The 19057-nt window shown below is 34.7% G+C and overlaps 1 protein-coding gene across 2 annotated transcripts in view; it reads right to left on the bottom strand.

Annotated features, from left to right (window-relative positions):
* Window positions 1–300: 300 nt before the first annotated feature.
* STRN3 (striatin 3) overlaps window positions 301–19057 on the bottom strand; it is a 112833-nt gene continuing 94076 nt past the window's right edge. For both annotated transcript variants that reach the window (XM_024551349.4, XM_024551350.4), the window contains 8 exons: window positions 18128–18303; window positions 17949–17996; window positions 17292–17413; window positions 12993–13160; window positions 11349–11489; window positions 6995–7102; window positions 2024–2110; window positions 301–1943 (listed from right to left, as the gene is read on the bottom strand). In XM_024551349.4, the coding sequence (XP_024407117.1) occupies window positions 1774–1943; window positions 2024–2110; window positions 6995–7102; window positions 11349–11489; window positions 12993–13160; window positions 17292–17413; window positions 17949–17996; window positions 18128–18303 (1020 nt within the window). In that variant the 3' untranslated portion in view covers window positions 301–1773. The remainder of the gene's footprint in view (window positions 1944–2023; window positions 2111–6994; window positions 7103–11348; window positions 11490–12992; window positions 13161–17291; window positions 17414–17948; window positions 17997–18127; window positions 18304–19057) is intronic.

Genomic DNA, 19057 nt, shown 5'->3' with positions numbered 1-19057 from the left:
AAACTTCATCTCTGGTGTTCTCTTTCTTTCTTTCTTTTTTTTGTCTTTTTGAAATACCTAACTCATTTCGACTGAAGATTTTATTATCCCCACGTGGGATGAAGTACTTAGCAAGGCATTCTTAATAGTGTTAACTGTTGTAATCTTATTAGAATATCAATAAATAGTACAAACTTTAAAAGAACAGCCTAAAAAATGAAGGACTTGCTGAGGAAATCATCTCCATTTCCTAGTTTAATGATGGAGAATGAAGTATTGCACTTTATTATTCAACACAAAATAATGTAGCCAACAGTAACATACAGGTACACAATTTAATATTTATTATATGCATTTTATATACATTATTTTTCAACAGCTGTATTTTTGCTATGTGGTACAATCTTAAAAATTTGCTGATTCATAGTTTGTAAAACAAAAACCTTGTTACAAAACTCATCAAAACTTGCTAACTGATCAGAAAAGTTTCTTGGAAGACTAGAAAAAATATTTTATTGTCTTAATCATGCATTACACAAACAAAATCTTTAGTTACACCATAAAATTAAGCACACTGAAAAAATAAAACAGGGATAGCTAGTCCAAACAGCAAATTTCTGTATCCTGATTCAGTAATTTTGTATCCTATTTGTAACGCAAATAAAAATTGACATATTTTTGAACAAGATAGTTTTGTTTGGAATCATGGTAAACCAAGAAATGTATCTGGGGAGAATCACCTTGGTATGTATCTTCAACTATAAAATATTCCATTTTTAGTCTATTTTAGACTATTCAAAGAGTTCCAAAATAGATATACAGGTTCCTTTAGCACATTAATAAAAGGATATAAAGACCAACAAAAAGTGAAATAAATAATAAGCTATTAGCAAGATGGATAATCCTTGATAAATAAACTTGTAAATACAGTAAGATGTACAAAATATCACATAGTGATAGGATGCCAAGATTAGTTAGCTTTTAAAATTTTTTAAGAGTTCATTGGAGTACTAAACCCCACTGTTTCACTTTAATACACTTAACAGTCCTTGGTTTATGAAGACAATTATGTGATGAAGCAGGTGATTAGCATCTATGGAAGGACTTAGCTGAGCTGTATTAGGCAAAAGAAAGAGTGTGGTTACACGGAAGCGGGTCAGTGAGATCTCTGATTTAGGGTTTATAATGCAGAAAAACTTCAATACAATCTTGAGCACTGTTGTGACAGGCTAAATATATAAAAAGACTTATAAAAACTAGAATTTTATCCAAACATTTTGTGCAACTAATGCTAAAATATTTTAAGTTAAATTTTCTTTTTTTTAAAGCAAAATAAGTTTAAAAGGGAATCTGTGGCATTCAACTGATTAACAGAAGATCACTAAGAGATGAAAAAAAAAAAACTACTCTTGGAGCTCACTTCCCCCCAACTAGAGCACCACATTCCTAACCCTAAGGCAGCACACAGAGTCCAAAATAAAAGTCCTTTTTGTAAGGTCAGACTCCACATTGGCTTAAAGATACCTAGAAAACAGACATATGCTCAGTTTGTATCCAGTACACGCCACAAATACTGGAGTCCCTTTATTTTTTGTCCCACAAAATACAGTAATTACAATTAAATTAGTGAACCTGACAGTAAGATGTGATTTCCACCAACTTATGCCTGCCCTAAATAGTCTTCGCCAGGCAGATCACATGTAGTGTCTTATCAGTAACCTTTTTTGATGGCAGTGATGCAGACCCTCTTTCTGTCCAAGTGAATCTGTTGTTATGATGCCAATTTCTGTTGATTCACACAAACACTTTGGCAAGGGCATCAGCCCCTGCACTAGCAATATATGCTTTTGAGGGATGGAAAGCAACATCATATATTGATTCATCCAATTTCTTTCTGTGTGCTGTTATTTCTTGAACACATGTCTTGCTGTCCAAATTCCACAACCTAATAGAACAGTCATGGCCTGTAAAAGAACAAAAAGAGTGTTATTAAGTAACAATTCTTTTACTAAGCTTGTGCATAGTATAGGAAGTTCAGACTTACTTCCAGACATCAAATAGATTCCATTAGGATCTACTGCTAGACTTGTAACAGCATCCAAATGAGCTACCATAGAATGGATCATTTTACCTAAATAAAACATAGTAACAGAAGATTAATTTCACAAATATTTACTAGCTTGAAAGATACTTAACTTTAGAAACCATAAGACAGCATCAACATAAAAGAGACAATCACTACAACCAATTTTTTGTGGTAAAATATACCCAACATAAAAGTACCATTTTAACCATTTGAGAGGGTACAATTCAGAGGCTTTTAAAATATTCACAATGATGTGCAACCATCACCATTATCCAGTTCAGGACATTTTCATCACTGTAAAAGGAAGCCCTGTATGCATTAAACAGTCACTCCCCATTTCTCTCCTCCCCCAAGTCCCTGGTAACCACTGATCTGCTTTCTTTACTTATAGTTGGGACAATTTTGGATGCTTCATACAAATAAGATCATACCACAACATGTGGCTTTTTGTGTCTGCCTTCTGTTACTCAGTATGATGTTTTTAAGGTTCACCCACTATAATAATCATTTAAAGAGAATTTTAATTATGATACAGAACTTTCCCAGTACTTTTTAATAAAGGCATTAGTGTTACATGAATTTAACAGTGTGTGATAGACAGTAGAAAACCTCGATTATAGGGTTGCACCAAAGACTTAAGATTACATGAACTGGAATTAAAATAAAAACGAAGAATCTTTCTCATTAAGGGATGTAAAGATTACTTTATATACAGGCTTAATGATAAATAAATTGCCAAAGAAAACATTCCTACCTAATAATTCTGGTATCATCATTTATTTATCCTTGGAGATGTCAATCATTTTATATATTAGAAACAAGAAAGAGGAGAGGATGGGACATTACATCATTATTCAGGATTTCTTCAAAAAGTAACAAAAACACTATTCTGGAAAATATAATTTATTGAATACCTTCCCTGAAGATTTGGCAAGCAAATGGGATTCAAGATCAAGTTGAAATTAAAAACAAGTTGCAAACGCAAAGCTGTGCTGCACAAATATTCTGGGGCAAGGACATCAGCCTCTGCACTGGCAACATTTGCTGCCGACAGATGGAAAGCAACACCATGTATGATTTATCCAAGGAGGGAGGGAGTAAAATAGCAAATACTGACAATTTAAATGTCCCCTTTCATTCAGCAATGAGTATTACTGCAAAGCCTGGGCTTCCTAAGGAGACACTGGAGGCCTTCTTGAGAATTCTAGTTACAGTCATTTGCTATGCTTCTAAGTCCCCTGATGGCATTCCACACTGGAATATGAAATATATCTATTTTTGTTATTTGTCATGGGGCTACAGCTGTTGACCTGAATACAAAACCACAACATAAGCAAGTGAAAGTTTCTCTGAAAATATAAAAAGTCCTATCACTTTCTGGCAATATTAAACACTTATCAGTTGAAGGCAACATTAAAGTTTCTCATCCTTTCAAATCACGTTTGTCTGTTCCCCAATGATACTAAAATTAACAGAATAATTTGGGATTCTTCTCTGCTATACTGAGGAGAACCAAAAATACAACCAAAGTACAACCAGGAATAAAAGTTCAACTGAGGAACAAAAATATCATTTAATATACTACCTTCAATTGCTTAGTCCAACATTATTCATCTATCAATTCTAGAATCCATTCCACTCAGTATTCCTTTTTAAAAACAAAACAAGCAAACAAAAAACATCCTTAATGTGAAATGGTTGGCCCCTAGGACAATAATCTCCAAACACTGGGGGTTAACTAACAAGCATCATTAGCTTCCTTAATGTCAAATCTATGATGGTAACTCTAATTCACAATCTAGTTGACTCTTCTCCTAAGAATGACCCTGTGTGTCCTAAATTTAAGATGTCTTAAACCAAAGAATTCTTTCACCCAAATAGCAGATCTACCCATTTCTTTAAGGGTGCAGTAATTTTCCAAGTTTAACTCTAACTCTCCTGCCTGTGCATTCAACTAACCTTTACATATGTTAAGTCAATTTAGAGCCAACCTTTCTTTTCCATAAAGTCACTTCAAAAAGTGAGTGACCCTCTCCCCCTTCAGACTGGCCATGTGGACAGAGGTGGCATGCTGAACCAAGTTGGCTGTTGGGCTTCCACTGGTAACCACACAAATCATGAAGCTTCTGGCCCCTCACCAGAACTAAGACCGCTCCTTCAGCAACACTTGTATTTCTCACATTTAACCAGTCTCACTTTGGCTCCATGCCTCTGCTACCACCCTTCTTCCTCCACCAAGATTAACCCTTTCCCTCTGTAACAGCCATCTGTTCTCTCCTCCCTGGCCCCTTAAGCCCTTTGACTTTGGCAATCCTATTGGGGGCTTCTACGAGATGCAGAAGAAACACACTGATATAAAGCATGTAGACTCTAGAAGCAAACTGCATGGGTTTGAATTCCAGCCATGCAGTTTTTCCTCTGTTGTGTAACACTGCACAAATTATTTAACTTCTTTTAAGCCTCTTATTTCAATTGTAAAATGGAAGTAATAGTATTACATATTACTTAGAGCTACTAGAAGTATGAACATGTTAATACATGTATATCAAACAAAACAATGTCTCACTTACAGCAAGTACTTTATCATTAAGCTCCAAGAAGACAGGACATGCTGTTTTGTTTACCAAGCAGTGAGAACTGTGCAAAGGATATGGCAGAGTCAATTCTGCTGAATGGAGTTCACAGCATTTCAGGACCTTCTTCCTCCAACTTCTTCACATTCTTCCCTTGCACTACACCTTTCCTCAGACTCACTCACTAGCTAAGTGTCTCAGCACAGTATATGCAACTAATTTGTGCCTCTACCAACATCAAAGAAAAAAAAAAATCATGAGTCCCAAAGATCTCTCTAAAACAAGTAGTAGAAATTATAAATTTTAAATTATTTAAAGTCAAGGATCTACCATATAATGACTTAAATAACCTTTCTAAATTAATTTTGTAAGCCCTTGCTCAAATATTTTAAGTGGTTTTCATAGTGCATAGGAGAAACAAAAATTCATTATTCTTTGCCTGGTTCTGAAAAGTTCCCAAATTTTCCTTTTTCAAACTTACCTCTTTGGCTTTTCCTGTAAAAAACTCCCATGTCAACCAACGTACCTACCACTAAGCCTGTGATCAAAATATGCCCTCACCTAAAATTTCCTACTACCTTCTTCACACAAAAATGTATCTTACCATTGCTTCAAGGCAAAGCTCAAACCCTCACTCTATGAACACTCCTTTACCCAGCAGGGTTCATGTTACTACATGTACGTGTAAGTGTTCACACACACACACACACACACACACACACACACACACACACCCTATTTTCTCCAAACAGTAGGTCCCCAGAAAGCAGAAACTACATCTCATACATGACAGGAGCCAGTGCAGTACAGAATACAAACGCTAAATATATTTCTGCTGTTAAAATCTAAATATTTATTGAACTCATTCATATTATCATTTCTATGTTCCAGATAAAAAATTCAGTAAATATACAAATCCATTTGATAGAATAATATTCTGTTAACAATTTAGCCAACCAAAAATGTCAGTTATGAGGATATTCTTATTTATCACATTTAAATGAATTAGCAATTTCTCAAAGGATTTCTTTGAAAACAATATATGCGAACACAATTTATAGTTTAACTTAACTCAGTGCTGTGTGTGTGTGCCCGTGTGTGAGAGTGAAAGTGAGAGAGGCTGATTTAAAATGAATTTTTCCCTTGTTCAGAGGCTATCGCTTCAATTTCTTCTCACTAAAGATAAGGTACTAGACTACTTAACAGAAATAACGGAATTGTAGAATTTATCTGAAAGACTACAGGCTCCTTATTCGTTAAGTAAAATTTTATTACCACTTTTTTCTTGATTTCTGCCAGCAACACAGCTCTAGAGACTCATGTTTTGCCTTTAATACAACTACTGAAATTTCCGAACCCTCCCTTACAAATGTAAAATTTTAATAATAAAAAGGATTCTTTCAAGAAATGCAGTAAAGGAAATTATCTCTGTTCTTGCAGCAAAGGAAGATCTTTAGGCTTCATAAAATGTTCAAAGAATTGTTGATAAGGTGTTAAATTGAGAACATCCGCATGAAAATGAATCGTCTTTCCTGTGAAATGTACTGTCCTGTGAACATCCATTCCCTTCTCAACTGTTCCGAGTTAAAAGGCATCTGTCCATGAAAAGTGTTATTTGAACAAAGGAATTTATGTAAGATTCTAAAGACTAAAAATTATGACCATGTGCTATATAACCTTCAAAGAGAAATCTGTCTTCTGGTTTACTATCTTGCTTGATAATTTGTTGCCCTGCGATAATGTTGCAATTAACATTTAAGTATCTTAAGTGGAAGTCCTTCCATATCCCTGGTTTTAGCTTCCCCTCAAAGAAGCCTCTCTAGCAGTCAGACACTTCCCTGAAAGAAAGCAAACTATTTTGTGTAGTATGAAGGTGATGACAGATGGAAAGGGGGTCCTTAAAGAAACTCTATGGCCACACTGGCTTCTAAATAAATGGTAAGTTTTCTGACAACAAGAAATACAGGAAACATGACAATAAAACAGTTTCCACTATATCATCATTTCATCCACTGAGAAATAATTTTAGGAACATATCTGAAATGCTAAATACCAGAAAGACAGCTCTTCTGCTATACAAAATATGAAGGGAAGAATTTGAAATGGAAGGATTTATATTTAACTGCTATGACATGAAAAATAATAGGTAGGCAAGGTATTATTTATATACTGAAGGATAAAACAACATATATTATGAGTATACTACATAACTAAAGCAAAAATCTGGGTTAAAATGGTTTTACTTGGCAATTTTGAAGCCTAAAAGTCAATATATCTTATATAAAAGAATATCATTTTTGCTCACCTTAAATTTACAGAATTTTTTATATGAAAGAAAATAAGACAACCTACTTACCCGTTTTATTGTCAAAAAACTTGATGTGTCTATCTTCATGAGCAGTTATTGTAACAGGAAGTGTGGGATGACTTACTACTCTATTAATGTGATTATTGGATTGTAAATCTGAAAAATAATGGAAGATAATGCACTACAATTCAAACCGTCAGTTAGAAGCTGGATGATGACAGCTGAAATTCTTACCAAAAAAGTTAAATAAAAATAAAAGTTTTGGTTAAAACAAAAAAACCCCATAAGAACTAGGAATCTTGAGATAAAATTTCTTAAAAAATAAATGTTTAAGCTACCATGTCAAATAATATGCACAGTACAAGGCTCAATTTTAGAAAAAAACTGTGTTTTAATATAGGTGGTTTAGAATCTTACAAAACTTACTTTTAGTAAACAGCCAATAAAAGAATTATAAGCATTTAAGGGAAATTCATAAGCGATAATTAGATGTTTGCAAGGAACACTCCCCATCCTACCCATACTGACAAAAAAAACAAAGGACATTAAACAAAATTTAATGTCCCTAGGAATGAGACCTTTTCCTTAGCAAGGAGGGAGAACAGAGAAGAATCAAAACAATGGGAAAACATCATTAACATTATTAGACTTTAAGTAAACCAATCATTCCATACATATACAAGAATTCTTAACTGAATATAAACACACTGCAAAAAAATGCCCCCATGTAAGTGTTTGTAATTATGTGTTAAAGAGGAAGAGAGGAACCAAGGTTGAAAAGACACTGGGAAAGACACTTTGAGTATTTAAATGTTCTGTATAATTACAAAGTAATTTTTATTTATTTATTTATTTTTTGAGGGAGGGGAAGGGAGGGAGAAAGAGAGGGAGAGAAGCATCAACGCGTGGTTGCCTCTGGAGTGCCCCCTAGTGGGGACTGGGCCTGAAAGACAGGCATGTGCCCTGACTGGGAATAGAACTGGCAACTCCTTGCTTCACAGTCCGTGGCACAATCCACTGCATCACACCAGCCAGGGTGACAAAATAATTTAAAAAAAAAAATCACAAAAAAGCAAAAGTAAAATTAAACAAATGAACTTAACTATATGTCCAATTGGTGGTATAACAACAAATAAATCAACTAGTTCAGTGACATAAAGCACAGTAGTTAGGCTGCCCATCCCTAGTGGAATATACTCTAAGTACAGGATATGTTCAGTAATTAATCTACTGGCCGTGGTGTTGGTATTACTATTTTTTCAGACAACTGTATGTGTACTGTGAGATAAATAAAATGAGAGATTGTGATGACTTTGCTGAGAACCAAGAGTTCTGGTATAGTTAAAATGAGGTAAAGACATAAAAACCAATGAGATAATACTGAATTTTAATTAGAAGTATTTGTAAAACATTGATAATTTATCAATGTTTTTTAATGTATTTGTAACTCCGTCCACTGAAAAGCCCAAAGCAATGACCAACACAAGAGCTATGAAAACCATGAGGACCAACCCAATAGCCTAGTACCTAGTCTGTAGTCTCTAAATGCTATTTTCCACTAAAAGGAACCATGGCTCCTTAGAGAAATGGCTGATTTCAGATCTGGGGCACAAATGAACAAGAGGAACCGAGAAATCTATCGACAACTACTACGGTCATGTGAAAAGGACTCAGGAGCCAATTTGAATAAACTCCCACTGGCCAAAGATGAAACATTCTGAGTAGCAAAAAGGTAATACCTGACATGGATTGAAACACATCAAATACATTTATGTCCAAAAGAGATTATGGTAATAAAAACAAACAACACCCAACAGACTCACTGGTCATCTACTGAGGCAGCCAGGGAATATCTCATTATTATTATAATGAAAGCTGGTAAATAAAGAGGGGAAAAATCAATAATTTATCTTGCTTTTTCCTTTATAATCTAACTACAGAATAACCAAATTATTGATGAGGGTTTTTATAAGTATTCTAGCTAAAAAAAAAAAAATGGAGAAGTAGTAATAGAATTAGAAAATCATTTTTAAACAGTTAATGAGTTAATGGACCCAGGTAATGATTATCAAGACTGAAAAGATAAGAAGATGATATACAAACAGACAATATTTACTTCTGATAAAAATCCACAAATCACTATACAGTGGTCTTGCTAAAAGCATTAAAAAATTTTAAAATGAAGACCAAAACACTGAACCTAAATTTGAATAGGGCTCTAAAATCTATAACCAAATTACAGGAAGTAAAATAAACAGAGGAGCATGTTAAATGACACCTCAAGTATGTTACCCAGCAAAATCCAGACTGAAAAACTCAACAGGCAAATTGACCAATTTTTTCAATAAAAACATGCAAGGAAGCACAACATAGAAAATATAGTCAATAATATTATAATAACTATATACAGTGCCAGGTGGGTACTTAAAAAATTGGGGGGCAGGGGGGTGACCACTCTGTAGAGTATGATTGTCTAACCACTATGCTGCATACCTGAAACTAATACAAAATAGTACTGAATGTAAACTGTACTTAAAAAATAAGTAAGAAGCGGGAGAAGTGACTGAAAGCAGAGTGAGAGCTGAGCAAGGAGCAGTGTTCCCTCTCTGGCCCTTCCCTCAATATAGCGCTACAACTCAAGTGCACTGCCCTGCCCTGATGTATTCCTAAGGCTCTGACCCTTACAACATAACAGGTGCACCAAGACAAAAAAATATGGCCCAAATTAAAGAACAGATCAGAACTTCAGAAAAAGAACTAAGTGACGAGGAGATAGTCAACCTGTCAGAAGCAGAGTTCAAAACACTGGTAATCAGGATGCTCACAGAAATGACAGTATGGCTGCAAAATAAAGGAAGAAGTGAAGGCTACACAAAGTGAAATAAAGACAAATACACAGGGAACCAACAGTGAGGGGAAGGAAGCCAGGACTCAAATCAACAGTTTTGAACAAAAGGAAGAAATAAACATTCAACCAGAACAGAATGTAGAAACAAGAATTCAAAAAAAAATGAGGACAGGCTGAGGAATCTTTGGGACAACTTTAAATGTTCCAACATTCGAATCATAGGAGCGCCAGAAGGAGAAGAGCAAGGGCAAGAAATCGAAAACTTATTTGAAAAAAGTAATGAAGGAAAACTTCCCCATATGGTGAAGGAAATAGACATGCAAGTTCAGGAAGCTCAGAGAGTCCTCCCAAAGAAGTTGGACCCAAAGAGGAACACACCAAGATGCATCATAATTAAAAGGCCAAAGATCAAAGATATAAGGAGAGAATCTTAAAAGCACCAAGAGAAAAGAAGAGTTACCTACAAAGGAGTTCCCATAAGACTATCAGCTGATTTCTCAAAAGAAACCTTGCAGGCAAGAAGGGACTGGAAAGAAGTACTCAAAGTCATGAAAAGCAAGGACCTACATCCAAGATGACTCTATCCAGCAGATCTATAATTTAGAATGGAAGGACAGATAAAGTGCTTCCAGATAAGGCCAAGTTAAAGGAGTTCATCATCACCAAGGCTTTATTACATGAAATGTTAAAGGGACTTATCTAAGAAAAAGATCAAAACTATAAACAGTAAAATGACAACACACTCACAACTATCAATAACTGAATCTAAAAACAAAAACACTCTAAGCAAACAACTAGAACAGGAACAGAATCACAGAAATGGAGTTCACATGGACAGTTATCAGTGGGGAGGAGGAGGGGGAAGAATGAAGGGAAAGGTACAGCAAGTAAAAAGCATAAATGGCAGGTACAAAAGAGACAGGGGAGGTTAAGAGTAGTACAGGAAATGGAGAAGCCAAAGAACTTGTATGTACGACCCATGGACATGAACTAAGAGGGGAGAATGCTGGAAGGAACAGGGGTACTGGGTAGAGAGGGGTAAAGGAGTAAAAACAACTGGGACAACTGCAATAGCATAATCAATAAGATATTATTTTAAAAAGTAAACATTTAAAAATGCAAGGGAAATAAGAAATGGAAGGGAAATCTACAGAAGAGATGTGAAAGACCTATCAGCCAATCACAATGCAGGGCTGTTTTTGGACTCCCATTTAAATTAAGTGCAAAACACAAACCACATCCTATACTTACAACACTGGCCATTTATATATAAATATTGGAGCTGCATTATTTTCACTAATTCCATATGTATTTCCTTTAAAAATTTAAAATTATTTCCCTTGCTTTCACCTTTATATTGCTCCACTCACTCCTGTGTCCTTATACCAACCCAGCTTTTAAGCATAATTTGAGGAAATAGTAGAGATAATGTAAATAAGTTTACTTATAACACACTGAAACTATTTTTCCATCCTAAATTCAGATAGTCAAAATGTGAAAATTAAAATATCACCCTCTGTTGTGTAAGTTTCAAAGAAACCCATGAAAACTTACCAGAATCTATCTGTGATGAAAGCATCACCAATGACTGTGATGTTTCTAAGTCATAAATTACTGTACTACCAGTGTTGAAAGAGGTCACCATATGAGCTGGATCACAGCCTATAAAGTCAACCGATGTAGGAGTCCCATGCTCTGAAAGGAGCCCAAAGAGATACAGTGTAAATACAACAATTTAGAAATCTCTGGCTTTCTGATTTGAAAAAAGGAATTCAAATATTCTTTTTAAAATTTAAAAATCAATTTTAGAGAGAGAGAGAAGCATTAATTTGTTGTTCCAGTTATTTATGGGTTCATTGGTTTATTCTTGTATGTGGCCTCACTGGGGATGGAACCCGCAACCTTGTTGTATCGGGATGACGCTTTAATCACCTGAGTTACCCAGGCAAGGCTAAAATATACTTGAAGTGATGTTAATAATGAAAAACAGCAATTGTGTTAGGATGGTGAATTGTAATAGGTAATCTTCCCTCAATTATTTAAAAAGCTTTTATAACATTCTATTTAACATTATAAGAAAAATATAGCTAGAGGGCTCCTAAAGTGAGAGTAGGTATGTACAAAAGTTACTTTCTATGCATTTTCTTTTAAAAGAGGAAGAGACGCTGCATGAGTCTTTTGGCCCACTTGCAAAGTAAATTTCTTACTGTAAAATGACAAATCAGCATTTCACATCATTGTCTTGGGAGACTATTTACCTGTCTATAAGCCTATAAGCCTTATCGAGTATCTAATACAAGTCAAAGTTTCAGATCTGTAAAAATGGAATGTGGACTTTGGCATTCACTCACACAGTACTATCCCCTAACTGGCCTGAGCAGCAATTTCTCTAACATAATAAATTCAACTGGCCAGATCAATGCACAAAGATGTAAAATTTGGAGTCAAGCAGTTAATTACCTGATGAAGTTAGAAACAAATATCTAAATGAATTTTTAACTCAAATCTTGTGCAATTAAAAATTAGTACAATTATTAAGGTAACTAAGAGAACCAACAAAATCAAGCATAAACTATTCCTCTAAAATGTTTTAAAACCAAACATACTTTCAATAGAAATGTGATCTGATTTTTAAAAGTAACTTAAAAAATGAATTAGAAAATAAGACCAATACAAGTATACAAATATATGTAATATACTGTAACTGGCATAAGTAACATTGGGTAAAGCCTCTTTGACAGGAAAAAATCTGAAATTATGCAAGTAACTTAAGTTTGTACTTCCTAGTTATGGGTGTTGCTTCAATGATTACAGCTAGATTTCTCAACCAGTGTGCTCATACATGGTTTACAGGTATGCTTGAGACTGTGACCCCTTAGATCCTGGAGCAGGCAGAGAGCCTCATGTTGTCCCTGTTAGTAGCCTCATTTGTCTATTCCACTGTTACATAAAAATAGTTTTACTTTTTCAATGGGACATGTCCTGAAAAAGGTAAAAAGAAGCACTGAACTACAGGATACACTTGCAAAGCATCTTGTTCATAAAAAAAATGACAAAGTAAAAAGATTATCACAAGCTTCAAAATCTTTCAGTACATCTCTTGGAGCAGCAAAGAAATAGTAAATCAACTGTTTGTCCTTTCTATCTTCCAAATTTTAAAAACATTTATCTTTTTTCATAGAAGCAACATTTACTTACCCTTGTCTCCGTTGTAAGTGCAAATACATGGCAATTTTTCTTGTGGACTCCACAACCTAACAGTGCCATCTGCTGAACAAGACAGTAATTGATTTTTTATGCCGCTGTAAGCCAGACCCCAGACAGCATCTGTATGAGCAACTAAAGTGCCAGCTAGAACATTTGGCTCTAGGAAGGAAAAAAAAGAGCAACAATTAGCTAAAATAATTGTAAGTATATAACTTACCATATAATTAAGTAAAAGACTATACATACCAGCTATAAGAAGGTAAACCAAAGTGTATACAATAGCCATCTCTCCTAAGTTGTGAAGTTACAGGTCATTTTTAACCCCTTCCCCAATATATTCTTGCATTTTTTGCAATTTTCTGTAAGGAACATACTTTTCTTTAAAAATGGCTTTATTGAGCCACAATTTCCATCCCATACAATCACCAATCTAAAGTGTACAATTCAGTGTTTTTTAATAAGTACACAGAGTTGTGCCATCATCACCATACCAATTCTAGGGCACTTTCATCATTCATTAGCCATTTCCTCCCAATTCCTCTCTGCCTTTCCACAGCTCTAGGCAACCACTAATCTACTTCCCTTCTATCAGTTTGCCTATTCTGGACATTTCATACAAGTGGCCTTTTGTGACTGCTTCTTTCACTTTGCATACTATTTCCAAGGTTCATCCATGTTGTAGCATGTATCAGTACCTAATTTCTTTTAATTCTCAAATACTATTCCATGCTATGGATATACTACATTTTATTTACCTGTTCATCACCTGATGGACATGGTGGCTAACAACATTGTGTATCATTTGCCCTACAATCCTTTTCTCTAGCAAGCTCTCACTTCACACAGATATCTCATCACCTCTGCAATTCTTACAGTTCCCAACCTCCTTTCCTCATGAATAACTGAGTATCTTGCATTGTTCACTAAGAAAATGTAGCACTGAAATAGAAAGTCCTCCCCACCCTCCTTGCCTCCCAATCTATAAATCTACTAGTGTTAAAAACCATTTTCTCTGTGCAGATACAAGTAAGGAATTATCCTCCTTCCTAAAGGCTAATTATATCAGATGTATTCTAGACTCCATTCAACTTACTAACTTGCTCTCATGTTTAACATTTCCTTTCTACAAAAATTCTCCTACTCCTTGGGATCCACAAGCAAACAAGTATGTTTCAGCATCTCTCAACCTAAACAAAAACCTTCATTAACCTTATTATCACCCTTCTTCCAAACAGTAGAAAAGCATAGAGTGGATATGTTTTTACCTCTCATTTACTCTCCAAATCACTCTAATACAGTTTCTGATACCATCACAACAACCCTTGCTAAAATCATCAATGATAAACTCTTCTGCCAAATTTCATAAAACTTTTCTTTCTTTTCTATTCTCATCACACTGCTTTTTCATCCACAGGGTATGCCTAGATAGGTTACCCAGAGGTCCCTTTACCCTCTGGTTTTAGCCACAGCATCTCTCTCTGTCTGGCCAATACGTGGGTGACCTATTTTGTCACATATAAAGAGGAATCTTTCTATCCTCATATTATTAGACCTCTCAGCAACACTTGAAAGTGCAGTTTGCTTCTTTCTTCTCAAAATGGTTTCTTCTTTTGGTATGTTTCCATTAATTCCACACTCTCCTGCACTTCCTCTAACTTCAAAGGTTAGTACTTTCTCAGTTTCCTTTGTTGGCTCTTGCTAGCCACTCTCCCAATGTCAGAGTTCCTTCTCTTACCCTATACAACACATTCTGTTATACCATCCATTCTCGCATCTTAATATTAGCTATATGGTGTTGCCATTTCTTAACATGCCTAAAAACCAAATTCATCATCTTTTATCTTCTCACATCTCTTCTCTCCCCATTTCAATGAAATGCTACCATCCCATAATTCAATTGCTCATATCAAAAAGTGGTGATGAAAATGTTCTGAATTAGAAATTGGTAATGGTTGCACATTCCTGTGAACACAGTAAAAAATACTGAGCTGTTTACTTCAAAAGGGTAAATTTTATTAAACATGAATTATACCTCCATAAAGCTGTTAAAAAAAATAACAAAATCAAAGAGTCACTGATCTATTACTTCACCCACTCAATACAGTTATCAATAGATTCTGTCTATTCTATCCTAGCTCCCCAATATGTCTTAAATCCATTTCTCTCCAACTTCTCTGCAAACAACTGCTTTGCCTTCACTTTAGTCTTGGCAACATCATCTGTCATCTATTCTCTACTGGGCCACTACAGCATAACTTTACACAACAACATTAACTTTGTATTCCTCTATCAACTCCTCCCCTTATGTACTTTCAACAGCTAGAGTGACTATTTTAAATGCTACATTTACGGGTCACTTCCTGGCTTAAAACTCTTCACAGTAGTCCCACCTTATCCACAAGGGATACCTTCCAAAACCCCCAGGTGGATGCCTGAAACCATGGATAGTACCAAACCATATATATACTGTTTTCCTATATATACATATATATACACATATATTTCTATATTTCCTATGATAGTTTAATTTATAAATTAGGCATATTAAGAGATTAACAACAATAACTAAAGTGTAGAACAATTATTGTAATATATTATAATATAATAAGTGATGTGATGTAGCCTCTCCCAGCAAACTAGCACAAATTTCTTTTTTTTGGTAGGCTGCAGATTTAATAAGCAAGGAAATTTACATAAAAGGCTTGTTTTGAGTGGCAGCAAGACAAGTAGAATCTTTAGTGTATATAGAGGCCTTAACTGAGCTCAGTAACGTATTCAATCCAGCTGGTTTCAACAATGCCTTACTCTTTTAAGGCTACATCCTTGAAAATGACTCTTAATGTGAAAACAAACAGTAGGCAAAACATAGTTTCTAAAGACAGGGGAGGGGATGGGGTGCCTCCAATTGCCTGGGTCCAGCCCAAGCACACATTTTTTTCCTTCTTCACAATTTCATGGACAGAAGATTTGTTCTTACTACAGACCTTAATGCCTCAGCATATGACTATTTTTTCTTCCCCTTAAGTGAAAAGGTGAAACTTTTTGACCCTACAGACATATCCAAATTGTCAGCATCAATACTCTTATGCTTCAAGGCCACTGCTAAGTACAATGAGGGTTATTGGAACATAAGCACTGCCATACTGAGAGTGACCAGATAACCATGGTGGACACTAACTGGCTAATGGGCAGGTAGTGTATACAGTGTGGATATGCTGAATAAAAAAAAAAAGTTATTCACATCTAGGGCAGGATGGAGCAAGATGGTGTTCAATTTCATCATGCTACTCAGAACAGAGTGCAATGTAAAACTGGAGAAATGCTTATTTCAGAAATTTTCTATTTAATATTTTTGGACTGCGCTGACCTTGGGTAACTGAAGCCGCAGAAAGCAAAACTGCAGATAAGGAGAGACTACTATATTAAAATTTCCCTTTTATCCTTTAGATTTTGGGTTTAGTGGCACTATTTTAGAGCACATCTAAAGAAGGTCCCACCTGTTACTGTCTCTCAGTATAATGTATCTTCATAGCACTTATCACAGTTTATAACCAGAGACTCCACCCCCTTGCTTATCTGTTTAATGTCTGCTTTTTCCATCTGGCTCATTCTTATTTCTTGATGTACTTCTTAACACTAAACCTGGCAAAGTTAGGCACCAAGTGAATGTTAAATAAAAACAACAAAGCTGAAGTTCTTTTTAAATGAACCAGCCATTAAGTAGACCACTATTTACCTAACCATTCTCACAATAATAAACATTTTGTTCTAATTTTTTATAATTACAAACAATGCCCTTTAAATATATTTGAATACATGTACAGGTATTTCTGTAGGACAGATTCTACAAGTGGCATTTGTTACGTTTTTTTTTTAAGTAAAGGATCTTTTTGTTCTCAAAAAGCTTTGCCGATACATGTCCTTACTGTCCCTATTTGTTTCTATTGTATTCTGTTGAATACATTTGAACTACATACACTATTTCTTAAGTTTCAAAGATTGTTCCTTGTATTAAATTTTATTCTATTCTTGTAACTAGTACTGAAATTAATATCTTAATTAATAATAGTTTTTTTTTAATTTTTTGGACACCACAGAGAAAAAAATCAATTTACAGGCTTAAATATTCATAGCATATTTCTTAATTTTTCTCTTTAATAAAGCAGATTAATGATAAGTGGAATAATTAAACAAGGAGACTAATACATCATTAAACAAGCTTACAGGTGAGGTATTTACTTTTGCCAGCTCCATTCACTTAAAAAAACATATTTTGAACCTTTTACTTACCATATGTATCATATGGATCCACATTAGGGCTAGGCATATTCCACCACTGGATGGTTGCATCAATACCACCACTAAAACACTGTTCTCCATTAGAACTAATAGCTAATGATAGAACAGGACCACTATTATAGGAAAGAAGAAAAAAATTACGTATAAAGCTTACAAAGAAATTCACATCCACATCCCCCAACCTCTGAATTTGTGTGGTATCTAAAAACTGTTTAAGGTAAATGTGCACTTGAATAGTACTGATTATATTCTCCTAATACAATTATTAATCAAATAAAATATTATTCTTTTCTAATATAAAGCAAACATTATTACAATTTTACAATATTTGTGGATTGATTAGTAACAGTTAATAGTTGACAGGTGTGGGTCAGCTGGGTGGAACATCATCCCATGAAGCGAAAGGTCACGGGTTTGATCCTGGCCTGGACTGTGGGTTTGGTCCCCAGTTGGGGTGCATACAAGAGGTAACCGATGGGTGTTTCTCTCTCACATTGATGTTTCTCTTCCTCTCTATTTCTCCCTCCCTTCCCCTCTCTCTAAAAGCAATGAAAAATGTCCTCAGGTGAGAATTAAAAAGTAAAAATAAAAAAATATAGTTAACAATAACTATCCTTGTTAATTAAGTACCAATTCAAAAAAACTTACTTGTGGGCCCTGAATGTGTAGATAGGCTCCACATCTAAAGAGGCACTCCTAAAGGGGGGGGGGGAGTGGAGGAAAAGGCAATTAAATAACTATAAACTACTCGCTGATATTCAAGAGGCATTAGTTAAGATCGGCAAATCTGGAAGGAAAAAACCACAGGCTGACATTAAAACACTTACTTTTTGGCAGGAACTGTTTTTTGCAAGTTCCAAAGTTTCAGAGTATGGTCCTCAGAGGCAGTAACCAGCACAGGTTCTACAGGATGAAAAGCTAATGCTCGTACTCCATCAAAATGGCTACGTAGTGTATACTTGGGGTTCCATGTCTTTCGAAAGGCATCTTTATTGGCAGGCAACTAAAAAGAAAGAACACAATAGTGATAAAAGTAGTAAATTGATAGGCACGTGGAATTTTTGTTTGTTTTGGTGTGTTTAAAACATATATTTAAAACTGCTCTGCTAAAATGTTCAGTACAAATTTAATGTACCTTAAAAACTTTATAATAAATCTTCATCATTTAATAAAAACTAAGAATAATTATTTCATTAGCTTTCAAATATTTATACCAAATGGAGTCCCTTAATCTTTTTCACCTACTTATTAAGCTAAACCCAAAAGTCCTATTAAATGTCAGAAGAGAACAGCAAACCCCCCCCCAAAAAAACTACCATGCTGCAGTACCTTACATGAAAACAATAAAAATTATATAAATTACTACCCAAAATCCAAGGGTACAGTGTTAATAATACAGTTTTCATTTAGAAAATTAGCTATGTGAAGTTATTAAATGCAGTAAGTTACTTTCCAAAAGTGTGAACTAAAGACACTTTAAGAATATTTTTATTATAATTGTTGGTATCGATAAGGGTTATCTTTTCATCTTTATTTCTCCATCTGTAAAAATAGACTGTGAAACCTCTTCCAAAGTAGTCCACAAGTAGTTCCTTATGTACTTTTAAAATACTATTAATAATAATCCAGCCCACTGAGGCTGATGTCTCTAAACAGCATGTTAACATAATAATGAATTCATTAAAAAAAGGAACAAACTAATTTGCTAAAAAACTGCAAATTCATTCATTAATGTACAATCTAAACAAGTATAGTTA

The sequence above is a fragment of the Desmodus rotundus genome, chromosome 7, assembly GCF_022682495.2.
Source record: "Desmodus rotundus isolate HL8 chromosome 7, HLdesRot8A.1, whole genome shotgun sequence".
Taxonomy (NCBI): domain Eukaryota; kingdom Metazoa; phylum Chordata; class Mammalia; order Chiroptera; family Phyllostomidae; genus Desmodus; species Desmodus rotundus.
This window is presented reverse-complemented; position numbering and strand designations above follow the sequence as displayed.